The sequence below is a fragment of the Carcharhinus amblyrhynchos genome, chromosome 9 (genome assembly GCF_965287045.1).
Source record: "Carcharhinus amblyrhynchos chromosome 9, sCarAmb.v2.hapA, whole genome shotgun sequence".
Taxonomy (NCBI): Eukaryota; Metazoa; Chordata; class Chondrichthyes; order Carcharhiniformes; family Carcharhinidae; genus Carcharhinus; species Carcharhinus amblyrhynchos.
The window spans coordinates 93,414,847-93,442,730 of NC_137332.1; the positions used below are offsets into that span (position 1 = coordinate 93,414,847).

Consider the following 27,884-nt stretch of genomic DNA (forward strand, 5'->3'; position numbering starts at 1 on the left):
CTGGTCACTATGCAGTGACCCTGCTGGAAACAGTGTGTGAGTCAGATGAGGGGAAAAAGAGGACTTGTATCTGATCCCTACATAGGGGAATAGCAGATTGGCACTCACTGTGGAACAGTCTCTAACTGAGGAGTCAGCACCTTCTTCAAAGGAAGAGAGGCAGTGGAGGAAATCATGTTTCCATTTCCTGTTTTACAAAAGGATTGTACAGTACCATACCAGAGAATACAGAGAATTTAAGTTTATTTATTAATGTCACAGTAGGCTTACATTATCACTCCAATGCCTTTTTGGGCACACTGAGGGAGAATTTAGCATAGCGAATGCATCTAACCAACAGATCTTTCGGACTGTGGGAAACCTACGCAGACATGAGGAGAACGTGCAGACTCTGCACAGACATGTGATCCAAGCCGGGAATTGTATCTGGGTTCCTGGAGCTGTGAGGCAGCAGTGCTAACCACTGTGCCACCACGCCGAGCATTAGCATTGCATATAGTTCCTGAAGGAACAACTGCATATCAATTTGTTTGTACAATTACTGGATGGGCATCATCTGGAAATCATATGGGTCAGGGGAGGTTTGACATATCATCAGATCTGAAACTGGTCAGTGGTGTGGAACCTTCCATCAGAACCAACCTTTTTGAAGTTCAGCTGTTAGTGATCGGTCAGAGTGAAGCTGGAAAGAAGTGATTGGTCTCCAAGTGTGGTGAGTGCTTCGGCCATTCATCGAGACTCATGAACCACTAATTCATTTCTGCAGGTGAGAGGCTGTTCAAGTGCATGCTGTGTGATGAGGACTCTACAGGCTCACAAAACCGCTGAAGATGGAAGAGAAAATATTCAAATGTGAGTTGTGTGATCGAGCCTTCAGAAAGTCGTCGACCCTCATGAAACACCGACGCATTCACGCAGTGGAGAAGCCGTTCAAGTGTGAGGTGTGTAACAAAGGGTTTGCAGAATCTTGGGGCTTGGTAAATCACTGGCGCATTCACACTGGAGAAAAACCATTTACATGCAAGGTCTGCAAAAAATCATTCTCAGACTTATCAAATTTCCATGCACATCAACGGATTCACACAGGGGAGAAACCATTCAGGTGTGAGTTTTGTGATAAAGCCTTTGTGACATCTTCAAACCTACTTATGCACCAGAGGATCCACACGGGTGAGAAACCATTCAGGTGTGAGATTTGTGAGACCACTTTCACTTACTCCTCTGAACTTGTGACACATCGGAGGATTCACACAGGGGAGAAACCCTTTAATTGTGAAGTGTGTGACAAATCTTTCACACGGTCGTCAACCCTTCGTGCACACCAATGCATTCACACAGGGGAGAAACGATTCACATGCGAGATGTGTGACAAGTCATTCTCGGACTCAGCAAATCTCCGCAGGCACCATCGCAGTCACAAGTGTGAGGCTTGTGTCAAATCATTCACTGAATCATCAAATCTGCTCCATCAGAATGTGTATTCAGGGGAGTAACCACTTGAACATAACATTTATGATAAAGCTCTTGTGATGCCTTTGGACTTTGGACTCACAGGGTAGAAACTTATTGCTGTGACTTCGGTCATAAAGCCTCCACACAGTTGCTCAATCTCCTGGAACATCAGTGAGCCCACATGGGAGACAAACTCTTCCATTGTGACATGTGCCAGGATTGTTTCACCTACTCCTCTCCCTCCAAACACCAATATCTCCACACAGACTTGAAGCCGACCCACCTGCTTCCCTTACATTGAGAGTTATCTGTGTTGTTTACCTTCCAGTGCTCACAAAGGGAAGCTGTCCTTCCAAAGCACTATCTGTCTCAGCAGTGTCTGTCTCTAACTTCTCCCATCATCAGTCCAATTGTTTCAAGAAGGTCAATTTAATCTTTGACCAGATCATCAAATGTCACCAGAAGAAGACGTCAATATGTATAGAAGCTGCTGCTTATTCTGGGAAGATTTTCTCAGCCACTGGAAGTAGGTATTTCAGGAGAATGTGTGTCAGGAATTTTCCTGCGCTGGACAAATGGGAAATACTTTAATTGTTTCCACAACATGACTTGTCAATTTTCTTTAAATATATCACATTCCTGAATTTGAGGAGGGGGGGGGTTCTTTTTCCTCCCAAATACATAGGTGAGTTTATGGAGTCTTGATGTGAGCAGAAGTCCACCAGCTTTGACGTCCTCAGCTGCAATACCATTGGGCCATAGGCTTTGTTGTTTTCCATCCATTTAATTGTTTGTTGCAGCTCTCCCATTGATAGTGACTCACCCATGGGTTCTACGACAGGCACTAGGAAACAGACTGGAGGGTATCAGCTGCCACTGTGGATTCTGGGTGAGTTGTTCAAGATGTACTTTCCAGTATTAACAGATGGCATTGTCACCCCTAAAAAGAGAAACCCTATCCTGTGAACAAAGAAGATTTTGTCCATTTGACCTCAGTCTATAGATGGCCCTAGTGATTTCATGTCATGATGATGAGAATATTGTTGGATGTCTCAGAATTTCTCTTCCCACCACATGTCCTTTATCTTCCAGATTTGCCTTTGAGAATCAGTCATGAGCTGTTGAAATGCCCCCTGGGTCGTGACTTGGGTTGTCCTACTAGGCAATGAAGGCCGATCATTTTTGTTCTGGGAGGTCACATATTTCAGCATCATGTTCATCGCGCCAGTCCTGGTGATGATGATACTCAAATCAAATGGTCTGGATACAGGAGTTTAGTACAGCTGACTTTATTTTGATCCCACTGTTCAGGAATTGAGTTGTATTTGTGAAGCTTTCCCAGATTGTCCATGAGCTGCTCCTGGAATTCCTCTCTATGGCTGGGCTGTTTTAGGGCTGAGACATTGATCATCATCTTCTTGATGTTTTGAGTCTTGTGATGTGTTAGTGCTGGGTGGATGTTCATCACTGATTGAACAAGTCTATAACCTGTCCAGTAGGTATCAGTCTCCCACATGGATCAACTGATACAGTCTTCACCGAGAACTTTGAATTGGCTTTAAATTATCCAGAGGAATCTCTGACATGGTCTTTGTTTCCAGACAAACCCAAGAAAAAGGTCAAGAACAACACCAGGAACCCTTCATTACATTCATCAATGTGACCAAAGCATTTGACTCAATAAACCACGAGCGTCTGTAGATTCTGCTCCAATGATCTGGATGTCCAAGAAACTTCATCATAATCCTGCAATTGCTCCAGGATGATATGACTGTAACTGATTTGAGTGGGAGGTCTGAAACAGAACCCTTCAAAATCCAGACTGGTGTTAAGCAAAGCTGTGTGATAGCCTCCATTCTATTTACAATATATCTGATAGTGACTATTCACCTCATCAAAGATCAACTGCCCTCTGGTGTCAGTACTAAATACCATCTCAATGGGAAATTCATTTATCCCAGTCACCGGCCTGCCAAAACGAAACTGACCACCACAAATACACATGATCTACAATTTGTAGATGGCTGCAGTGTCATTATTCACTTTGCAATAGATTTCAAACCTCTCTCAATCTCTTCAATTCTCCATGAGTTTGTATGTTGAAAACGAGCTCCATCATATGTCATTAAAGTTCAGTGTCATTTCTGATCAGCAGAATTCGGACTTAGATGAAAGCACAGGGATGTTAAAGAAACTTCTGTCTGTAGTATTCTGAGAGAAATTTTCCTGATGTGTGTGTGTGTGTGTGTGTGTGTTAGCAAAGTGAGCCAGCTCTCAAGAGTGGGTATGGGGTAGAATCAGACTCTGCTTTAGTTGGTGATGTGAATTATAGACAGATCTTATTCAGTTGATGGGTGTTTGATTAATATCCTGGGTAATGTTTGTAATCTCCTGTCTGGGAGAACTACTATCCTGAGTATGGTGAGGGAGTGGGGGTGAGTCTCTACAGATCTGAGTTCCCTCAGCCCATCATGGCACAATGTCTTAATGGTGTAATATGTTCACTTTACCCTCTTCATTGATTAATTTCATATTCTGGGAAAGATCTTGAGTCATATTTAAATGCTTTGTTATTTTGGTTGATTCAAATTTGGTGTAAGTTGAATATTGTGTTTGCTGTTTAATTAATGTCTATAGATTTATAACTCAAAATAAATTCACTTTTTAGGTTAATGCGGATTATTTGTGAGATCTATCTTGACCAAGAGATCAGGGTTTAAATTTGTCAGAGTCATACAAATAATTCCTCAGACTCTGGGCTCCCTGTACAAACCCCACCTACTGTTTATTGAAACACAAATATGTTGTAAAATGAGATGTTTACTCACTGTATTGAAGCCAATCAGATCTCAAGGTACCACCCTTAAATAAAATGACTTTAATTGGTCACACTTTTGTTTAAAGTTTGATTTAGTGAAACTGCAGCACGTCTGAAATGAAAAAAAACAGGAAGTGCTTGGAAAATCTCCACAGATCTGACAGCCTCTGTGAAAAGAATCAGAGTTAATGTTTCAAGCCCAACATGAACATATTTGACTTGAAACAACTCCCAGATCCTTGCCATTTGGAAAATGTCCTCATTTATCTTTCTGAGGTTCAATATAAATGATCTTCCATTTCCCCAGATTGAAGTTCAGTTACTGAGGTTTAATCCCCTCACTTTACCTATCAATGTCCCTTTGTAACCTTTCACTCCCATCTACATTACTGACTGTGTCACCTCACTTAGTGTCATCAGTAAATTTCCCCAGACTATTCCTCCATCAAAGACAACCATAAATATAATGAAAAACTGAGTCTCTAGTTTAGATCTCGAGGGAACATCCCAAGCACATCTTGAGAAACAGAGAACATTCCCTTTATCCTGACTCTCTGTTTTCAATCTCCCAAATAAATCAACCCCCATGTCACAAGGTTCCCTCCAATTCCACACACGTTCGTTTTGGTGAATAATCTTCTGTGCGGGGCACAAATGCCTTTGGAAGTCCGTGTAGACAAACCTCCAGCAACCCTGTCCAGCATGTTAATGATCTCCTCAAACTGTTTTATTAAATTGATCATGTTTACAATGATTTGCTGCACCTGAATGTAATAAAAGGTGTGTAACCACCCAGAGAACACAATAAACAGAAGAACATTCAGCCCCAGCTGCCCCATTCAATACAGTAAAAAGTCTGACAACACCAGGTTTTAGTCCAACCTATTTATTTGACAATATACTCACAAGCTTTCGGGTTAGCCCCTTCGTATTCACCTGACGAAGGGGCTAACCCGAAAGCTTGTGAGTATATTATCAAATAAATAGGTTGGACTAAAACCTGGTGTTGTCAGACTTTTTACTGTGTTTACGCCAGTCCAACGCCGGCATACCCACATCATGACTACCATTCAATACAATCAGGACTAAGCTTCTACCGCAATCCCACTTTTCCACACTATCACCATACCTCTTATCTCAGGATCTAAAAATCCATCAAATCTCCACCTTGAATGTATCAGAACATCCACAGTTCTCTGGGGGAGAGAATTCCAAAGACTTACAACCCTCTCAGTGTAGACATTTCCCATTTCCGTCCTCACTGAGTGATGTCCAATTCTGAAGCTCGAATGATAGTCTGAAACAAATCTTCTGCAGCAACTAGCTTCCAAGTGTCAGCAAGCGAATGATATTTCCATTGTCACAGTCAGGGCAGTTCCCTTTCCTTCACTCAGACTGGCTGTGCTGCCTTGTGCCTCAAACTGAACCCTTTAAAACTACTGTGATGCCTGATCTGTCTGGGATATGCAGTGTGAGTGGGAGGCTTGTCCCGTGATCACATGGTTTGACCCAGTCCAGTTAAAGGACAATCACTTTGATTAAACAGAGCTTGTCAAACCTTTTGTCTTCATTTTGTTGACAATGTCTTATTGTGCTGGAATCCAATAGCCATGTTTCCACTCAGTACAACCCAGGGAACAGGAAGCATGGGGCATGGATAGGGATGGGATTGTTTACCTCGGAACAATGATGTTTCGTTGTTGTAAACATTTACAGCAACAGGTGGAGGCCATTCAATCCATTGATCTTGGTCCCAAGTTAATTCAATGATGACCGATTCATATCTCGTATCCATTTTCCTGTCTTTTAATTGTGATCCCCATTAAATTTAGAAACATTGGAGCAGGAGGAGCCCATTCAGCCCTTCAAGTCAGTTCCACCATTCAATTAGATTTGTATATTAACCCATCCATCCCAATTGTTTTCATATTCCTCAATCCTCTTCCTAACGTAAAATTCTCAATTTAATTTTACATATCAGTTGACATTTCAAAATAGTGTCTGTATTTGGGGTGTTGGTAAACTGAAGACAGGAGTTAGAGGGACAGTGTTTGGCTGGAAACTGGAGGTGACATTTTTCCTAAGTGTTGGGATGATGCACAGCTTGGGAGAAATATAAAATATTTAACTTACTGGATATGAGTGGACTTTATTGACTAGGATAGTATTTATTACCCATCCCTAATAGCTCTTGAGAAGTGAGCTGCCTTCTTGAACCGCTGCAGACCATGTAGTGTAGGTACACTCACAATGCTGTAAGGAAGGGAGTTCCAGGATTTTGACCCAATGTCAGTAAAGGAACAGCAGTTTCCAGGTCAGAATGGTGAGTGATTTGGCAGGAAAATTCCTGTTCGTGTGTTCCTATGTGTCAGCTACCTTGTCCTTCTAGATGGTAGCAGTCGTGGGTTTGGAAAGTGCTGCCTATCAAGCTTTGGTGATATCATGCAGAACATCTTGTAGATGGTCACACAGCTGCTATTGTTCGTCAGTGGTGGAGGGAGTAAATATTTGTGAAAGAAATGTCAGTCAAGCAGGGTGCTTGGCCCTGGGTGGTGTTGCGCTTCTTGAGTGTTATTGGAGCTGCACTCATCCAGGCAAGGGGAGAGTATTCCATCACTCCAATTTTTGCCTGGTAAATGATGGACAGGCTTTGGGGAGTTAGGCGGAGAGCTATTGACCACAGAATTCTCAGCCCCTGACCTGCTGTTGTAGCTGCAGTATTTATATGACTTTATATTATGTCTTCAGTTACTGCCCCAAGAATTTTCCTATTAGACATGTCAATGTTAAAGTTATTCACTCTGTAGGGACGACCCTTAATTATCTCCCAGTCCTCTGGAGAATTCTCCTCAGCTCCAGCTATTCTCACAGGTAAAACTATCATTTCCCCTCTCTTGACTGTGGCAACCTCAATCACTTTTTTTTGGTTACTTTTCTAATACTTCCAAACTAATCTGCTGTTCATATTCTTTTGCAATGAGATACTGTGAGGCCCACTGTAGATTCTTTTAATTGCTTCAAACTAGGTAATCTTCCAGCTTCTGTTCCTCATAAAATTCAAATGGAGAATAAGCCTCACTCTCCTTCAATGTGTTAAATTATTTATTTATTCTGCTTAGGGTGCAGGTCTGACTAACTGTTATTTATTCTGCCTACCTTCTCACTGCAAATCACACAAGGTTCAAGTGCAAAAATAGGAAAAGGAAACGTGGTTTCCTCCAGATCCTCCTGTTTTGTTGAAGGGACTGACTCCACAGTTAGAGACTGTTCCGCAATGATTTTCAGTCTGCTATTCCCGTGTGCAGGATTAGTTGCAAGTCCTTTCTTTTTTCTCACTGTCGCACACCCTCTGTTTCCAGCAGGGACACTGGGTAGTGACCAGAAGCAGACAACGTGACTACTTTCTTTCCTCCATCCAATCTCCCATCATCTCAGGCACCATGAGGGCAATGGAAAGGACAGTTAGGCGGAGTGTAAAATGGACTATCAATTCACTACAAGATCAATAAAAGCAAATTACTGCAGATGCTGGAATCTGAAACCAAAAGAGAAAATGCTGGAAAATCTCAGCAGGTCTGGTAGCATCTGTAAAGGGAGAAAAGAGCTGATGTTTCGAGTCCAGATGACTCTTTGTCAAAGCTAAGAGACATAGGAAATGGGAGATATTTATACTGCAGGGCAAGGGAATGAAATATGAGTCATAGCCACAAAAGGGCAATGGCAGTCCACAGAGAATAGAAAGTGTGAATGGCCAGACGGCAAAGAAACTGAAATCAGAGGGTAAACTGCGACAGATGAAGATGGGGGGAGGGGGGAACGGGTGGCAGAGAGATAAAATAGAGAAAAAGGAGGAGAAAAGGTAAGGAAAGGGGATTAAAATTGTGGGGGGAAGAAATAAAGAAAAATAAAGAAATAAAAGGTAGAGAACGGTTAAAAATTATATGAAATGAAATGAAAAAATGGTTGAGGTGGAGTTAATCATCTGAAGTTGTTGAATTCAATGTTGAGACTGGAAGGCTGTAATGTCTAGTCGGAAGATGAAATGCTGTTCCTCCAGTTTGTGTTGAGCTTCACTGGAACATTGCAGCTGGCCAAGGAAGACGTGCGCATTGGAGCAGGATTGTGTGTTAAACAACTGAAAGGTCAGGGTCACACAGACTGAAGTTGCTCAGCAAAGCGATCACCCAGTCTATCTTTGGTCTCTCCGATATAGAGGAGACTACATTCGGAGCAGCAAATACGATAGACTAAATTGAAAGAGGTGCAAGTGAAACACTGCTTAACTTGGAATGAGTGTTTTGGACCTTGGATAGTAAGCATGGGCGAGGTAAAAGGGCAGGTGTTGCACCTTCTGTGATTGCATGGGAAGGTGCCATGGGTGATGGGAGAGTTGTTGGGTATTGTAGAGGAGTGGACTAGGTTATTCTGAAGGGAATGGTCTCTGTGGAATGCTGACAGAAGGGGTGAAGGGAAGATGTGTTTGGTGGTGGCATCACACTTGGAGTTGGTGAAAATGGTGGAGGATTATGCTTTGCATGCAGAAGCTAGTGGGGTAAAATGTGAGAACAAGGGGGACTCTATCCTTGTTCTGGGAGGAGGCGAGGGTCGTAGCACCAGAGATGGACTGCACACTGTTGAGAGCCCTGTCATGACGATACATGGGAAACCACGGTTGAGGATGGAACACCTATTACAAGCACCATCTTGGAAAGTGGCATCTTCAGAACAAATGTGACAGAGGCAAAGGAGCTGAGAGAAAGGGATGGAATCCTCACAGAATGTGAAGAGCTGTAGTCCAGATAGCTGTGGGAGTCAGTGGGTTTGTAATGGATATTCGTAGATAGTCAATTGCTGGAAATGGAGACAGAAAGGTCAGGGAAGGGAAGAGAAGTGTCTGAGATAGACCAGGTGAAGGTGTTGGAGGGGTGGAAATTGGAAGCGAAGTTGATGAATTTTTCCAGGTCTGGATGACAGCATGAAGCAGCATCAAAATAGTCATTAATGTACTGATAAAGAAGTTGTGGCAGGGGACCCGGGTAGGCCAGGCACAAGGAATGTTCCATATACTCCATAAAAAAATAAGCTTAGCTAGGAGCCATGCAGGTACCCATTGCTACATCTTTGATTTGGAGAAAGTGGGATGAGTTAAAGGAGAAGTCGTTGAGACAGAGAACGATTTCAGCCAGGTGGAGGTGAATGGTGGTGGGTGGGAATTGTTTAGACCTCTTTTCAAGAAAGAAATGAAGAGCTCTCAAACCATCCTGGTGTGGGATGGAGGTGTAGGGAGATTGCACATCCATGGTGAATCGGAGGTGGTTCAAGCTTGTGAATTGGAAGCTGTCAATATGACACCGGGTATCAGAGGAATATACTATAAGATCGAGTTCTGCTGATGAAGGGCAGTGTTACCCTTAGAGTATGTTTTTAATGTAAAAACTCAGGGGAAATATTAATTCAGTGAAGATTTTGCAATTTCTTCCCTTTTCCAAAATTAGTTGAAGAAAACACACTGGGCAGGAAGTCCTGGAAGCTAAGGAGAATATTGCTTCATTGTAGCTGTTTGAAGGGTTCTGGTTTATCCTGGGAAATTAGATATACTGCACTCACTCAGACTGCACATCCCAAATTCAACTATCAGACACAGCACTGGGTAAAATATCAAATCCAAGCCCAGGCTTCTGGGAAAGGCCAAGGTCTTTAAAGAAGACATTAAAAGACATTTCAATAAATGTGTCTCTGCCTCTCCCAGATAATTACACCTTACCTTTTCATATTCAGTAAGGACCCATCAACAAAACTCAGCCTGTAAATCAGAAGGGAAATACTTCCAATAAACACACTCAATATCCAACACACAGCTCCAATCAAACAGCTCAGCGCTCTGATTGACAGATCAAACAGCCAATCAGGACGACAGTAAACAATATTCTTGCCCTGCAACGGACAAGTGGAGATCCCAGGGCCTAGGGGGTGGGATGGGTGGGTAACCGTTAGGAAGGAGATGAAGAAGAATAGTCCTGGTCCAAAGACTACCCCAGTAGTCCCCCAAAAGGCATCAACAGGGGTACAAAAGGTAAGACAGGAGGACCAGAATGCCTCAGAGGGAAGGAAGGGGCCTGGCAATGAGATAGTGGTGGGGGATGGGAGGGTTAAAGGAATAGATAGGCGGTTCTGTGGACAAAAGCATGACTCCAGGATGGTAGTCTGCCTTCCTGGAGCAGGGGTACAGGACGTATCAGAAAGGATAGAGGGAATTTTGAAGGGTGAAGGGACCCAGGCTGATGTAATTGTACACATAGGAGAGAAGGACGTAGGAAGGAAGAGCAGGGGGAATGTACGTAGGCAATTCAGGGAGTTGGGGGCCAAGCTGAAGAGCAGGGCATCCAGGGTGGCATTGTCTGGGCTGCTGCCTAGTAACAGCAGGGCTAGGAGTAATGAGATCCTGCAGCTGAATGCATGGCTGAGGGATTGGTGCAAGGTAGAGGACTTTACTTTTGTCGATCACTGGGAAGTATTTGTGAGAGAAGGGCACCTGTACAGGAGGGATGGGGAACATTTGAATGGGAGGGGGACAAATATCTTAGCTGGGAGGTTAGCTGGAGTGTTTTGGCAAGGTTTAAACTAATAGGGAGTGGGGATGAGACTGATAGCTCATTTAGCACTGGGATTGGGAGCGAGTTGGGTGATAGGGTAGGTTTGGTTGAGAGGAAAACTATCCAGGGGAAGGAAGATCCGAGTGGGCCTGGAGGTTTAGATTGCGTCTGTTTTAATGCGAGGAGTGTAACGGGTAAAACGGATGAGCTTAGGGCCTTAATGTTCGTGAGGAATTTAGATGTGGTGGCAGTGACGGAGACGTGGCTAAAGGAAGGGCAGGACTGGCAGCTAAATATTCCTGGGTGTAAGTGTTTTAGGTGTGACAGAGGAGGGTTGAAGAGAGGTGGTGGGGTGGCGTTGTTAGTTAAGGAGCACATCACAGCGGTGCAGAGGGAGGATAATATGGAGGAGTTAGGGATTGAGTCGCTGTGGGTGGAGTTGGGGAATAAGAAGGGAGCAATTACTATGCTAGGGGTGTACTATAGGCCACCCAACAGCCCACGGGCAGTGGAAGAAGGCATATGTAAAGACATTTTGGATAGGTGTAGAAGGAATAGGGTTGTTGTCGTGGGAGATTTTAATCTTCCTGGAGTGGATTGGAAGGTGCCTAGAGCTGGGGGTTTGGATGGGGAGGAATTTGTAAAATGTGTCCTTGGAGCAGTACGTAACTAGCCTGACTCGGGAGGGGGCTATACTGGATTTAGTTCTGGGTAATGAGCCAGGTCAGGTGGTTGAGGTTGCAGTGGGTGAACATGTGGCTAACAGTGACCACAAGTCTGTCTAGGATAATAATGGAAAAAGATGAGTGCTGTTTGAAGGGGAGGGTGTTGAACTGGGGGAAGGCAAACTATAGCCGGATTAGGCAAGAGCTGATGGATACTGATTGGGAGAGGTTGTTTGCGGTTAAGTCCACGGTCGGCAAGTGGGAGGCTTTCAAGGGAAAACTGAAAAGGTTGCAGGAAAGACGTGCCAGTAAAGAAGAAGGATGGGAAAGGCAGGATTAGAGAGCCGTGGATTACAGGGGATATTGAGGACTTGGTCAGGAAGAAGAGAGAGGCATATGTTAGGTCTAAGCAACTGGGAACGGAGAGAGCACTGGAGGAATATAGAGAGAGTAGGAGGGAGCTCAAAAGGGGAGTTAGAAGGGCGAAAAGGGGGCATGAAATGGCTTTGGCGGATAGGATTAAGGAAAATCCAAAGGCATTTTACTCTTATATTAGGAACAAAAGGGTGGTTAGAGGGAAAATAGGTCCTGTTAGGGACAAAGGAGGGGAACTGTGCATAGAGTCTGAGGGAATGGGGGAGATCCTGAATGAATACGTTGGTATTCACGAAGGAGAATTGGTGTCTTGTAATGTCTTGGAGGGAGCTGTAGACCAGTTGAAGGAAATATCCATTACGAGGGAGGAAGTGTTAGGGTTTTTAGGCAGCATAAAAACTGATAAAGCTCCGGGGCCTGATGGCATTTATCCCAGGCTGCTTAGGGAGGTGAGTGATGAAATTGCTGGGCCTCTGACACAAATCTTTGTCTCTTCTTTGGACACAGGTGAGGTCCCAGAGGACTGGAGGGCAGCTAATGTGGTACCGCTGTTTAAAAAGGGCAGTAGGGATAACCCTGGTACTTATAGGCCAGTGAGTTTGACGTCAGTGGTGGGAAAGTTGTTGGAAAAAATTCTTAGGGGTAGGATGTATAAACATTTGGAGCGTTGCGGTCTGATTAGGGATACACAGCATGGCTTTGTTAAGGGGAGGTCTTGCCTTATGAATCTGGTAGAATTTTTTGAGGAGAGATAAAAACAGTTGACGAAGGATGAGCTGTTGATGTTGTCTATATGGATTTCAGTAAGGCGTTTGACAAAGTCCCTCATGGTAGATTGGTTGTAAAGGTTAAGGCTCATGGGATACAGGGACAGGTAGCTAGATGGATTGAAAACTGGCTAGGTAACAGGAGACAGAGTAGTAGTGGAAGGGTCCTTTTCTAGCTGGAGGTTTGTCACCAGTGGTGTGCCGCAGGGCTCAGTACTGGGACCTCTTCTATTCGTAATATATATAAATGACTTGGAAGAGGGCATACGTGGTGTGATCAGCAAGTTTGCAGATGACACAAAGATGGCAGGATTGGCGGATAGTGAGGAGGAGTGTCAGGTGACACAGCAGGATATAGATAGGCTGGTATATTGGGCAGATAAATGGCAGATGGAATTTAATCCTGATAAATGCGAGGTGATGCATTTTGGAAGGAATAATGTAGAGGGGAGTTACATGATAAAGGGTAGACCTATTAAGAGTATAGAAATGCAGAGGGACCTGGGAGTGCAAGTGCACAGGTCTCTGAAGGTGGCAACACAGGTGGAGAAGGTTGTGAAGAAAGCTTATGGTATGCTAGCTTTTATAGGAAGGGGTATAGAGTACAAGAGCTGGCGTCTAATGCTACAGTTGTACAGAACGTTGGTTAGACCGCATTTGGAGTACTGCATCCAGTCCTGGTTACCTTACTACCGGAAGGACGTGGAGACCCAGGAGAGAGTGCAGAGGAGGTTTACCAGGATGCTGCCTGGTATGGAAGGACTGGGTTATGAGGAAAGATTGGGTAAACTGGGGCTCTTTTCCTTAGAAAGACGGAGACTAAGGGGGGATCTGATAGAGGTGTATAAAATAGTGAAGGGTATAGATAGAGTAAACAGTGGCAGGCTTTTTCCTAGATTGGAGACAAATATCACGAGGGGCCACAGGCTTAAGTTGAGGGGGGAGAGGTATAATTTGGATGCTAGAGGGAGGTTTTTCACACAGAGGGTCGTTGGGGTATGGAATGCACTGCCAAGTAAGGTGGTGGAGGCAGGCATGCTGGACTTGTTTAAGGTTTACTTAGATAGGCACATGAGCGAAACAGGGATGGAGCGTTATAGGAGACTGTTTTAAATAAAGGATCAGAGCCTCGGGACGTTCTTGGAAATCAACTGTTGCATGTGTTGATGTTTTTCTCTTTTACTCCGCAGGTGTGTTGGTCCACCTTGTTGCCTAATGAGGGGCATGCACACGGTGGGTCGAGCATGGGCTGCTCTTGGATGTTTCGAGAGTAGCCTAGTATTTCGTGTCGTTTGTGTATGCTTAAACTGGACCAGCAGATGGGCACCACAACAGCTCAGTGACTATCACTGTTAGCTGTGCAGATACATGGATTTGGGCCAGTGTCTGTGGGAGTTTGCGCATTCTCCCTGTGGTTGCGTGGGTTTCCTCCAAGTGCTCCAGTTTCCTCTCACACCCCAAAGATGTGCTCTTAGGCTGATTGGCGTAACAAATTGTCCCTAAATTATTCTCCCCTTAATCTGGTTTCCAATGGGGTTATCATAAGCATAGACATGGGTCAAGGGTGGAGGAGGAAAAACACATTGTTAAGATGGCGGCGCGGGCTCATTGGGCCGAAGGGCCTGTTTCCCATGCTGTGCTGTTCTTTGTTCTTCTTTGTTCTTTGCTCAGCCAATCGCATGAGACAGACGGGACACGTTGCTCCGCCCAGTTCTGTGCAGCCGCGTTTCGGACAGACTGACCCGCTGGGAAGTACATTAGCCATGTCGCACGTGGTGCTGGGTCTGCACAATGAGGAGAGGCAGTGTGGAATCAGGACTGAGGGAGAACCGTCTCCTAATAGGAACAATACTGAGGGAGAGTCTGATTAGCAGGCCAGGGGAATTGGGGGGACATGCAAATATGAGTTGGCCGTTTAGTATCTTGAGCATATTCCACCAGTGAGATCATGGTGCATCTGAATTCTAACTCCATATACCTGCCCTTTCCCAAAGTTTCCATTCATGAAGGATAATACCTGCGTTTTTAGGACAATCTGAAAACTTTTATAGGTTGTTTTGACTCTGTTCCACATATTTCTTTATTTATTAAATTCAGTTTCACAATATGAAGTGACGAATAACACAGATGCCTTTAAGGGGAAAGTAGATAAGTACATGAGAGAGAAAGGAAAGGAGGATGTATTGATAGGGTGAGAGGAGGTTAGTGTAAATCATGAACATCAGCATGGACCAAATGGGCTGACTGGCCTGTTTCTGCGCTGTAATTCTATGTATGTAACATTCTGTGGTTGGATTTGAAATCACAGTTTCTTTGATTTGATTTGATTTATTATTGCCACATGTAGCAACATGGTGTTTTTTGAGTGCTATACAGATAGAGCATATTGTTCATGCAGAAGGAAACGAGAAAGTGCAGAATATAGTGTTAGTCATAGCTAGGATGTAGGGAAAGATCAACTTAATGCAAGGTAGGTCCATTCAAAAGTCTGACGCTAGCAGGGAAGAAGCTGTTCTTGAGTCGGTTGGTACATGACCTCAGATTTCTGATCTTTTTCCCAATAGAAGAAGGTGAAAGAGAGAGAATGTCCGGGGTGCATGGGGTCCTTAATTATGCTGGCTGCTTTGCCGAGGCAGTGGGAAGTGTAGGTAGAGTCAATGGATGGAAGGTTGGTTTGCGTGATGGCTTGGGCTATGTTCACAACCTTTTGTAGTTTCTTATGGTCTTGGACAGAGCAAGAGCCGTACTAAGCTGTGACACTACCAGAAAGAATGCTTTCAGTGGTGCATTTGTAGAAGTTGGTGAAAGATGTAGTTGATATGTTAAATTTCCTTCATATTCTGAGAAAATAGAGGCATTGGTGAGCTTTCTTAACTATAGTGTCAGCATGAGGGGACCAGGATAGGTTGATGATGATCTGGACATCTAAAAACTTGAAGCTCTTGACCCTTTCTAATTCGTCTCCATTGATATTGACAGGGGCATTTTCTCCACAGTGCTTCCTGAAGCCAATGACAGTCTCCTTCATTTTGTTGACATTGCAGGAGAGATTATTGTCACCTCACCAGTTTACCAGATTCTCTATCTCATGCCTATACTCTGTCTCTGTTTGAGATCCAATCCACTACAGCAGTGTCATCAGCAAACTTGAAAATCGAATTGGAGGGGAATTTGGCCGCACATCATAGATGTATAAGGGGTATAGTAGGGGGCTGAGAATACAACCTTATGGGGCACTGGTGTTGAGGATGATTGTGGAAGAGGTGTTGTTGCCTATTCTTACTGACTATGGCCTGTGGGTTAGGAAGTTCAGGATCCATTCGTAGAGGGAGGTGTTGAGGCCTAGGTCATGGAGTTTGGAGATGAATTTCATAAGAATATTGACCACCTATAGTGCAGAAAGAGGCCATTTGGTCCATTGAGTCTGCACCGACCATGATCCCACCCAGGCCTACCCTCATATCCCTACACATTTACCCACTAATCCCTCTAAACTATGCATTGCAGGACACTAAGGGGCAATTTTAGCATGGCCAATCAACCTAACCCGCACGTCTTTGGGCTGTGGGAGGAAACCCACACAGACACGGAGAATGTGCAAACTCCACACAGACAGTGACTCAAACCGGGAATCAAACCCAGATCCCTGGGGCTGTGAAGCAGCAGTGCTAACCACTATGCCACCGTGCTGAAGGCTGAGCTGTAGTCAATAAATATGAGTCTGACATAGGTGTCTTTGTTACCTAGTTGTTCCAGGGTTGATTGCAGGACCAGGGAGATGGCGTTTGCTGTTGACCTGTTGTGACAGTAGTGGATCATTGCAATCCACGAGGCTGGAATTGATTTGTGCCATGACTAACCTTTCAAAGCATTTCATAATGATGAATGTCAGAGTCACTGGCTATTAGTCATTAGGGACACTGCTTGGTTTTTCTGAGGTACCAAGATGATGGTCATCATCTTGAAGCAGATAGAGACCTCAGATTGTTGTAAAGAGAAGTGAAGATGTTTGCTAATACCCCCTCCAGCTGATCTGTGGAGGAGCTAAGTGCTCGTCCAGGTACCTCATTCAAACCAGTCTCTTTCCATGAATTGATCGTCAAGAAAGCTGCTCTGACATTTGTAATGGTGACTTCAGATACAGGTTCATCCAGGGTGGTGGGCATGCTCTTGCTATCTCTTGCTCAAAACGGGCATAGAATGCATTGAGCTCATCAGGGAGGGGCATGTTGGAGCTGACAATTTTATATAAGAACATAAGAAATAGGAGCAGGAGTAGGCCATCTAGCCCTTCGAGCCTGCCCCGCCATTCAATAAGATCATGGCTGATCCGTCGTGGCTCAGTTCCACATTTCCGCCCTCTCCCCATAACCCTTAATCCCCTCTCTTATCAAAAACCCATCAACCCGCATCTTAAAAATATTTAGCGAGGTCGCCTCCACCACTTCAACGGGCAGAGAATTCCAGAGATTCACCACCCTTTGAGTGAAGAAGTTCCTCCTCAACTCCATTCTAAACCGCCCCCCCTTTATCTTGAGGCTGTGCCCCCTAGTCCTACTATCCTTTCTGAGCGGGAAGAGTCTCTCCACCTCTATCCTATCCATCCCATTCATCTTATACGTCTCAATGAGATCTCCCCTCATTCTTCTAAACTCTAACGAGTACAAGCCTAATTTATTCAGCCTCTCCTCATAGCTCAACCCCCTCAACTCCAGCATCAGCCTAGTAAACCTCCTCTGCACTCCCTCCAAGGCCAAAATATCCTTGCGTAAGTACGGCGCCCAAAACTGCACACAGTACTCCAGCTGCGGCCTCACCAATGCCCTATACAGCTGCAGCAAGACCTCCCTACTTTTATATTCAATCCCCCTCGCTATGAAGGCCAGCATCCCATTTGCCTTCCTGACCACCTGCTGCACCTGCAAGCTGGGTTTTTGTGACTCATGCACAAGGACCCCGAGGTCCCTCTGCACCGTCGCCTGCTGCAGTTTTTCGCCACTTAAGTAATAACCCTTTCTACCATTATTCCTACCAAAGTGGACCACCTCGCACTTGCCAACATTAAATTCCATTTGCCATTTCCTGGCCCATTCGCCCAGCCTATCTAGATCCTTCTGCAGACTCTCCACACCCTCCTCACAATTTGCCGTTCCACCAATCTTGGTGTCATCAGCAATGCCTTCATCTTGTCGCCTGTTATGTCTTGCAGACCTCGTCATAGTTGGTGAGGGTCTGTGTGGTTAGCTTGCGAGTCTAGTTTGGACCGGTACTGTCTTTTGGCATCTTTGATGGATCTCCTTAGATTGTATCTGGCTTTCTTGCATAGGTCAGGGCTGTCTGACTTGAACGCCTCAGACCTGGACTTCAGCAAGCAGTGGATATCCCTGTTCATCAATGGTTTCCGGTTGGGAAACACGCAGATTTGTTTCTTTGGCACACAGTCTTTTACACACTTACTCGTGGAGTCAGTTACTGTAGTGGTGTACTCGTTCAGGAAGGTTGCAGAGTTTCTAAATATTGACAGTCCATTAACCACAAGCAGTCCTCATTGGAGATCATCCGATTCCTCAGACCAACATTGCACGACTTTCTTTGTTGGATTCTCCTGCTCCAGTTTGTGCTTGTAAGCTGTTTGTTTGTTGATCCAGCACATAGCAATTCAGCTGCCATATCTGACACATATTTATTGAAATTACTTTTATCTGAAGGCCTTGGCTTTCCCAAGGTTATGATTGTTTTGTGTCTGACAGCTGAAATTGGGATGTGCAGTCTGAGTGAGTGCAGTGTATCTAATTTCCCAGGATAAACCAGAACCCTTCAATCAGCTACACTGAAGCAACATTTTCTTTTTAGCACTTCTTGCCCAGTGCATTTTCTTCAAATAAATTTGGAAAATAAGGGGGAAATTTAAAAATATTCATTGAATTAATGCTTCTCCTGAGTGTTATTATATTGAACACATAGTCTAAGGATAAAATAAAGAAGTCTCACAACACCAGGTTAAAGTCCAATAGGTTTTTTTTGGAATCACAAGCTTTTGGAGTGCTGCTCCTTCATCACTCACCTAACCTCTTAGTGTGCCCACCCCAGTCCAACACGTGCATCTCCACATCTAAGAGTAAAACTGGTCTTCAACATCACCCATTCAGGCTCACAGTGAATTGATTGCTCATTTTATATTCCACCCAAGTGCCCTGGGAAGATGGAGGTCTGCGTGGAGGAATAAAGTCACCATATTATCTGCTCCTGGTTACTATCCAGTGTCCCTGCTGGAAACAGAGGGTGTGTGACAATCAAGTGAGGGGAAAAAAAGGACTTGCATCTCATCGTCCGCACAGCGGGAATAGCTGACTGACACTCACTGTGGAACAGGCAAAATACTGCAGATGCTAAAATCTAAAACAAAAACAAAACATGCTGGAAAAACTCAGCAGGTCTGACAGCATATGTGGAGAGAGAATAGAGCCAGTGTTTTAAATCAGGATGACCCTTTGTCAGAGCCCTTACTGTGGAACAGCCGCTAACTGAGGAGTCAGTCCCTTCAGAAAAGGAAGAGAAGGAATTGGAGGAAATCATGTTTACTTTTCCGGTTTACAGAAAATTTGCAGCATTTTACACAAGAGAATTCAGAGAGGATAGACATCGCAGATAGATCCTGACCATCACCCAAGGAAAACTGCACAATGGTGGGAAGATATCCAGTCCCTTTCACAGCATTGCTCAACACAGAAAAGGCTGAGTGGTGAAACCAACATCTGGGGAGCTTTGACATATCATCAGATCTGAAACTGGTCAGTAGTGTGCAACCTTCCATTAGAACCATCCTTTTCAAAGGTTCGGCTCTGGATGGTCAGTTGGGTAAGGCTGGGAAAAAAATGAGTGAATTCCAAGTGTGATGCGAGCTTCAATCATTTATCGAGCCTCATGAACTACTGACTCATTCCGGCTGGTGAAAGGCCGTTCAAGTGTGAGGTTAACAATGTGTCGTAATACGTAAGAACTAGGAGCAGGAATTGGACATTCAGCCCCTCGAGCCTGCTCTGCCATTCAATAAGATCATGGCTGATCTTTTCGTGGACTCAGCTCCACTTACCCGCCCGCTCACCATAACCCTTAATTCCTTTACAGTTCAAAAATATATCTATCCGTGCCTTAAAAACATTCAATGAGGTAGCCTCAACTGTTTCAATGGACAGGGAGTTCCACTGATTCACACCCCTTTGGGTGAGTAAGTTTCTCCTCAACTCAGCCCTAAATCTGCTCCCCCTTATTTTGAGGCTATGCTCCTTAGTTCTACTTTTACCTGCCAGTGGAAACAACCTCCCTGCTTCTGTCTTATCTGTTCCCTTCATAATCTGAGATGTTTCTGTAAGATCTCCCCTCATTCTTCTGAACTCCAATAAGTACAGTTCCAATCTACTCAGTCTCTCCTCATAAGCCAACACTTTCAATGCCAGACTCAACCTAGTGAATCTCCTTTGCACCTCCTCCAGTGCGAGTATATCCTTTTTCAAGTAAGGAGACCAAAACTATACACAGTACTCCAGATATGGCCTCACCAGCACCTTATATAGCTGCAACATAACCTCACTGTTTTTAAACTCCATTCCTCTAGCAATGAAGGACAAAATTAAATTTGCCTTCTTAGTTTGTTGCTGCACCTGCAAACCAATTTTTTGTTGGTTTACAGCATGCTGCAATTTTTTACCATTTAAATAATAGTCCATTTTGCTGTTATTCCTACCAAAATGGTTGACCTCACATTTACCAACATTGTACTCCAACATTGTACGTGAGGTGCATCTGTTGTAGAACTGAAACACAAGATCTACTTCATGGAAAAGAAACCATTCAAGTGTGAGGTCTGCATTCAAACCTCTGCACACTCATCAACATTTGTGAAACACGAATACATTCACACAGTTCAAGTGTGAAATGTGTAACAAGTGCTCTACACAATCATTGGGCCTCATGAATCATTGACGCACTCACAAAGGTGAGAAACCACTCATGTATGAGGTGTGCAGGAAATCCTTCTCACACTCATCTCAGTTCCGAAGGCACCAACACATGCACAAAGGGGGGAAGCTGTTTAAGTGAGAGATGCGAGACAAAGCCTTCATAAACTCATCAACTCTGCTGAATCACCAACACATTCAGACAGGAGTAAAGCCGTTCAAAGCTGAGGCGTGAAGCAGGATTTTTGCATGATTATTGACTCTGGTGAATCACCAGTGCACTTACACCCGGGAGAAACCATTCACATGAGGTGTGTGATAAATCATTCTCAGTTACCAAATCTCCGCACACACCAATGCACCCACATAAGGGAGAAACCATTCAGGTGTCAGGGATTGTAATATGAATTTCACCCAATCCTCTGATCTCCTCAGATACCAGAGAATTCACACAGGTGAGAAACAGGGGAGAACTCATGAAAGTTCTATTGTTTAGGTAGAGTTTTAACAGACTGCCAGGAATAAAACTCAAGGAATAACCCACTCTTCCCAGGAAAGCTCAGTGTTAGTTTTAGAGGTTTTCAAGCTTGTTTTCAAATCCCTCCATGGCCTCTCCCCTCCCTATTTCTGTAATCTCTTCCATCCCTCAGTGCTACATTGAAGTGTCAGCCAGGATTTTTTAGTGCTCAAGTCCTGGAGTGGGACTTGAACCTACTACCCTCCGAGTCAGAGAACAAGGTTGTGGGCTCAAGTCCAAAAGTGGATGGATTAACCCATGAAGATAGATTAAAGTTGTTGTTGTCAGAGTCACACAAATAACTCCTAAGACTCTGGGCTCCCTGTACAAACTGCTACCCACCATTTATTGAAACAGAAACATTGTAAAGAGTGAAGAAATTATCCTGTCGATGTTTATACACTGCATCAACCATGAAGCCACTTGGGTCACAATGTACCATCCTTAAATAAAACTACTTCAATTGGTCACAGACTATTTGCTTTAGTGAAAACCATTGGCAAATATGCAACAATCACAAGGGCACATGTTGTGCCTGAAAGTTTATGGATGGGTTTTGTCAGCATAATTGAGCTGAAATTGACTGTATCAGGAATTTAAAAAATAACTTAATGAAACACAGATTAATCATTCATGAACTTTAAGATAGGTTTATTCAACAACACCCAGAAAGCTAGTACCAACCACAGAAATGACCACAGCCCCAGATGGGAGTTTCTGCTGATTATGCCTGTTTGAGGTGGCTCTTCAAATTACACTCAGGGTTTTGGGCATTCAGGCACCAACACTCAGTCATACTTATTTTTCCAGTCTATATGCTGTCACCAGCAATTATTTCAGCAAACTACAGACCCACAGATAATAGTTTATTTCAGTTGTGTCACAAAAACAGTAGAAATATTTAATATAGTTATAATTACATCATCACCTGAATATTTTAAGTATCTACGGTAGCGATTAAAACTTTCTCTATTATTTTCAACTTTAAAATGCTGGAGAGGAGGAAATTCAGTTTGAAAGCCTCTGAGGATGAAGAATGTTATTCCCACAGTAGAAATTTCTGTCAAACATTTACCAGGGGAACTGAGACAGCAGCTGCAATAAGTGAGGTTTTATTCAGATGGGACAATGACAAGTTTAAATCCCCACCTGATCTGCTGCTCAAAGTCTCCTCTGTTTCCCTGGTCAGTTTCCCAAACTTCAGGAAACTCCTGTTACTCCAGAAATATTGTGATTGGCTGTGAGAGACGTCAATCAGAGAGCCCACCCACTCTGCCCATTCTCTCCTCTTCCTCTTTCACAGCTGCTTCACTTCCTGTAGGGACTGAAAACCAAGTCAGGAGATGGTGAGTGAAGGAGCAGAATTTATAATAATTACATTGCATCATATCCACACTAATGTTCAGGCAGTCTGACTATCCTGTGGGGAATCAGGTGTGGAAATGCCCCTTATGCTGTGTGAGAAGATCCAGCTGAGAGACCTGTTTACTCGGTGCTTTGTGCTGAGCTGTTTGATTGGAGCTGTGTGTTGGATATTGAGTGTGTTTATTGGAAGCATTTCCCTTCTGATTTACAGGCTGAGTTTTGTTGATGGGTCATTGCTGAATATGAGAAGGTGAGGTGTAATTATCTGGGAGGGGCAGAGTTTTCTAAGGACTTTTCCTGATTTCCTATTGTTCACTTGTTTGTGTTGGGTGCTGGTTTATTATGTGGACTGAATGGTCAGTTCTTTCTGGGAGTTGGGGCCTGGATGTTTCCTTTTCAAATCCCACCAAATCACTCATTCTCTGTAACCTCCTTGTATTATATTGAGTCTTTCACGACCACCAGATGTCCCAAAGCCCTTTATATTGACGCCAGTCTCTGCTCCTCCTGCCTCTGTTTTCATGTGTCATCACTTTGCACCATGATCAGCAAGAGGCTGTTCCCATGGTAACTAAGGCCCCTCACCTCTTGTCAGGCTGAGATGTTAAACCGCAAGTAACGTGATCTTTCCAGGAAATGCTACTTTACCATAAGTTATAAAAATGGATCAAAACACAAGTCTTTTCCAGTTAAAATGCTTTTGCTAAAGGGCCATATTCACACGATGTTACACTTCCAACATCAGTCACCACTGGCTCTGCCGTCCGAGACCAATTCCCAGGAGCTTTCAGATAAGCTGCCTGGCACGGGAGACCAGTCTGCAGGAGAGGCTAACCCAGTCCTGTTCCACCTTCAGTTCCTTCACATCTTAAAAACTGCACATTGATAATCACTCCTGATTTGAGTCTTCTCAAACTGAGCTGTCTTCTGTTACTGGATCGATTGTCCAAAGTTCTCAACAAGATGTGGTGAGATTCTAGAGCTCTGCTCTGGACTGTTTGTGTTGGACTATTTAACTCTGTTTATTCCTGGCTAGCCTTGGTGTTTAGTCTGCATGTAAGACTCTCCAGTATCTTCACCAGGTTCAAACTGAGACTCCAAAGTATCCCCAAATGCTGCTCTTGACATCTCTATTGGTTTGATAATCATGGAATGATGGCTGTCAGATTGCAGTGAATACAATCCTGCTGCTGCTGATGGCTCACTGCTCCTCATGGATAACCCGTTTTGGGATCTGTCCTTACTTCCCCTATGATGATTAACATGGTGAAGTATTCACTCATCAGCTGGGATGGGAATGCTAGTTTTCCATGAATTTGTTTGACCTGAAGCCATGAAACTCCATGGAGTCCAACATGTCTGGAAAAATGGTGCTTGAGGATGAGGAAAGAAAGTAGCCAGAAAGTTGTCTGCTACTTGTCACTATCCAGTGTCCCTGCTGGAAACAGCTGGTGTGTGACAGTCAAATGAGGAAAAAGAAAGGACTAGCATCAGATCAAATCATGTTTCCATTTCCTGTTTTACAGAAGGATTGTACTGCACTACACCAGAGAATTCAGAGAGGATAGTCACTGCAGACCTGACCATCATCCAAGGAACAACTGCACAACTGCACAACTGTGGGAAGACATCCAGTCCCTTTACAGCACTGCTCACAGAGAAGGTTGGGCAGTGAAACCATCATCTAGAAGTTGGTCACATCATCAGATCTGAAACGGGTCAGTGGAACCTTCCATCAGAGCCAACCTTTCCGAAGGTTCAGCTGTGGGTGATTGGTCAGGGTGAGGCTGGGAAGAAGTGTGAGTGGGCTCCAAATGTGGTGAGAGCTTTAATCATTCATCAAGCCTTGTAAACTTATTCCTACACAGTTTTAAAAATTCATTCTTGGGATGTGGGTGTCACCAATTGGGCCAACATTTGCTCTCCAACTCTAATTGCTCTTGAACTGAAGGGTGTTTAAAAGTCAACCACATTTCTGTGGGTCTGGAGTCACATGTAGTCACAGACCAAGTAATGATGGCAAATTTCCTTCTCTAAAAGACATTAGTGAATCAGATGGTTTTTTTTGACAAGGTGATTATTCGACTTTTAATTCCAGATTTTTTAATGAATTCAAATTTAAACATTTTGTTGTGGGATTTCAACCCAGGTCTCCAGGGTCTCTGGATTATCCAGTGACAATACTGGTACACCACCAACAGAGGCTGTTCAAGTGTGAGGCATGTGAGGAGGATTCCACAGGGTTATAGAATTTCCTAACAGAGAAAGTGCATCTGTTGTACAACTGTTAACTCAAGGTCAGCTACATGGAAGAGAAACCATTCAAATGTGAGGTTTGTAACAAGGGCCTTGCACGATTATCAGGCCTGTTGAATCATCGGCTCATTCACACAGGGGAGAAACCATTCACTTGCAATGTTTGTGACAAGTCCTTCAGACAGTTATCAAACCTGCGCATCCATCAACGCATTCACAGTGGAGAAAAACCATTCACCTGTGTAGTGTGCAACAAATCATTCTCCCTGGCATCATCCCTCCGTATCCACCAACGCATTCACACAGGGGAGAAACCGGTCAAGTGTGAGGTGTGCGATAAAGCCTTCACGCAGTTATCAAGTCTCCTGGGCCATCAAGCAATCCACACAGGGCAGAAACCCTTCAAGTGTGAGGTTTGTGATAAAGCTTTTGTGACATCTTCGAGCCTCCTGCTCCACCAGAGATTTCACACAGGGGAGAAACCATTCAGGTGTGAGCTTTGTGAGATTGCTTTCACACAATTGTCTGATCTCCTGATACACAAGAGGATTCACACAGGGGAGAAACCCTTCAAGTGTGAGTTGTGTGACCGAGCATTCACACGGTCAACAATGCTCTTGGAACACCAACGCGTTCACACCGGGGAGAAACCATTCACATGTGAGGTGTGCAATAAATCATTCTCCCAGTCATCAAACCTCCACGTACACCAACGCATTCACACAGGAGAGAAAAGGTTTAGTTGTGAGGTGTGTAATAAGGGCTTTGCACAGTTCTGGCGTCTGGTGAATCACAGGCGCATTCACACCGGAGAGAAACCATTCATGTGCTCACTTTGCAACAAATCATTTTCATTGTTACAGAACCTTCGGATACACCAACGTATTCACACTGGAGAAAAACCACATACATGCGAGGTTTGTGACAAATCATTCTCACAATCATCATCTCTGCGTGCACACCAACGTGTTCACACAGGGGAGAAACCATTCGTGTGTGAGGTGTGTGACAAATCATTCTCACGCTCATCTCACTTTCGTGTACATCAACGCATTCACACTGGAGATAAACCATTCAAGTGTGAGGTGTGCAACAAGGTCTTCAGAAGCTCATCGAACCTCCTGGTCCATCAGAGGATTCATAAAGGGGAGTAACCCCTCAACTATAAGATTTACTTTTAAGTTCTCCTGAAATATTCAAACCTCCTGGAAAACGAGAGGATTCACAACTCTTCAGGTGTTACGATTGTGGCAACAATTTCACCCAATTATCATCCAAAATCCTGAAGCACTAGCAGTTTCGCAATGATGAAAAATCATTCAGCTGTGAGACTTTCACACAGTCTGTGTATCTCCTAGTCCATCAACACATTCAGAGGGGAGATACCTACTGGGTGTGAATTCTGTAACAAAGCCTAAACTATTTCTCTCTCACAAAACACCGACACCTCCACATGGACTTGGAATCGGCTTACCTGCTTCCCTTACACAGAGTTGTCTGTGTTGTTCACCGTTCAGTGGTTACACAGGGGAGCTGTCCTTCCAAAGCATTGTCTGTCTCAGCAGTGTCTGTCTCCAACCTCTCTCACCAATACAGTCCAATCATTTCAAGAGGGCTTTTTATCTTTGGCCAGATCACCAAACATCACCAAAAGAAGACATCAATATGTACTGAAACTGCATATGCCCAGGTATCACTGTTTCTGGAAGAGTTTCCCGATTCACAGCATAAAGGTAATTTTGGGAACAAGAGTGTAGAAATTAGATTGATGGACACCAAACATTTTGCTAAATTGAGGGTCAAAGTGAGTTGGGAATTAGAAAGTGGTTATATATTTAAGTGGTTGTATGATTGCTTTAAGAGGTCAATGATTTGATGTTTCATAGGCTTCATTTTCTCTCTGTACAGCTAACATCTCTTACAATTATTTGATTCTATTTTGAATCTATGCATGCAAACCACATCATTTTCCTTTTGTTTAAAACTCACACATAGCTAATCCATTAAAAAGCACTGCCCAACTCATCTGGGGAAAGAGCGCTTCCAGGAATGGAAACTGATCATCTGGCCACCTGATCTCTGTAACCATTGGTGGGTTTGTATGACGGGAACGAGCTCCATCCTGTCTCACTAAATTTCTGTGTCATTTCTGACCATCGGAATTAGGAACCAGACTAAAGCACAGGGATTTTAAAGAAACTTCTGTCTGTAGTATTCTGGAGTTTTCCCTAATGTGAGTAGGTGTGTGTGAGTAAAGTGAGCCAGCTCTCAGCAATGGGTATGGGGTAGAATTGGACCTTGCTTCAGTTGATGTGAATTACAGACTGATCCTCTTCGGGTATTTGACTAATATTGTGGGTAACGTGTGTACTCTCCTGTCTGGTAGGACTACTAATCTGAGTATGGTGCAGGAGTGGGGTTCTCTTTATACCCTAGTTCCCTCAGCCCATCATACCTCAATGTGAGAACTTCCATCCTACACTCGTCCAAAATTCATGTCACGTTCTGGGAAAGATCTTGTGTTGTTTTCAAGTATGAACATAGAAAGTAGAGGCCGAAGTAGGCCATTTGGCCCTTGAGCAAACTCTATTGACTGCTCTTTGTCCCAATTGTCTGAGAGGGCCACTGGACATTTCTTGGTCTAACTTTGAATCTTCCAGCAGATTTTCCATCATAATATCCAAAGTCATCTGTTTGTGTTTCAAATTCCACATTCCCATCTTCCCCCAATAACCTTTGATTTCCTTGTTTATGAAGAATTGATCTACCTTTTTCTTTAAAATATTCAATGACCCCACCTCCAGTGCCTTCTGAGGCAGATTTCCAAAGATGCACAACATTGTTAGATAATTTTTTCCCCCCAGTCTCTGTCCTAAAAAGCTAACTTTTAATTTTAAAACACTGACTCCTAGTTCTGGACTTACCCACACAAGGAAACATACTTTCCATGTCCACTTCGTTATGACTATTCAGGATATTTTGTCACTTTGTTTTAATGTTTACGATATGCTGAATAATATGTTCTAATTTGTTTGCTGTTTTGCCAGTTTTTTGTATAGATTTATAACTTGCAATAAATTCAGTTTTTTGCTGAACGCAGCCTGATTTGTCAGCATGG

At 43.8% G+C, this 27,884-nt stretch overlaps 1 protein-coding gene across 2 annotated transcripts; it reads left to right on the forward strand.

Moving 5' to 3' along the window:
• Positions 1 to 875: 875 nt before the first annotated feature.
• LOC145348032 (uncharacterized) lies at positions 876 to 27,861 on the forward strand. 2 transcript variants are annotated; one of them, XM_080196151.1, is made up of 2 exons: positions 876 to 941; positions 24,037 to 27,861. In XM_080196151.1, the coding sequence occupies exon 2, from the start codon at positions 24,817 to 24,819 to the stop codon at positions 25,918 to 25,920; it is 1,104 nt and encodes a 367-aa protein (XP_080052277.1). In that variant the 5' UTR covers positions 876 to 941; positions 24,037 to 24,816; the 3' UTR covers positions 25,921 to 27,861. The 2 variants fall into 2 exon arrangements, with proteins under 2 accessions (XP_080052277.1, XP_080052278.1); XM_080196152.1 differs by lacking the exon at positions 876 to 941 and adding an exon at positions 22,400 to 22,491.
• Positions 27,862 to 27,884: the final 23 nt, after the last annotated feature.

Coding starts and splice junctions, on each gene's coding strand:
- LOC145348032 (XM_080196151.1), top strand. CDS start 24,817: ATGGAAGAGAAACCATTCAAATGTGAGGTTTGTAACAAGGGCCTTGCA.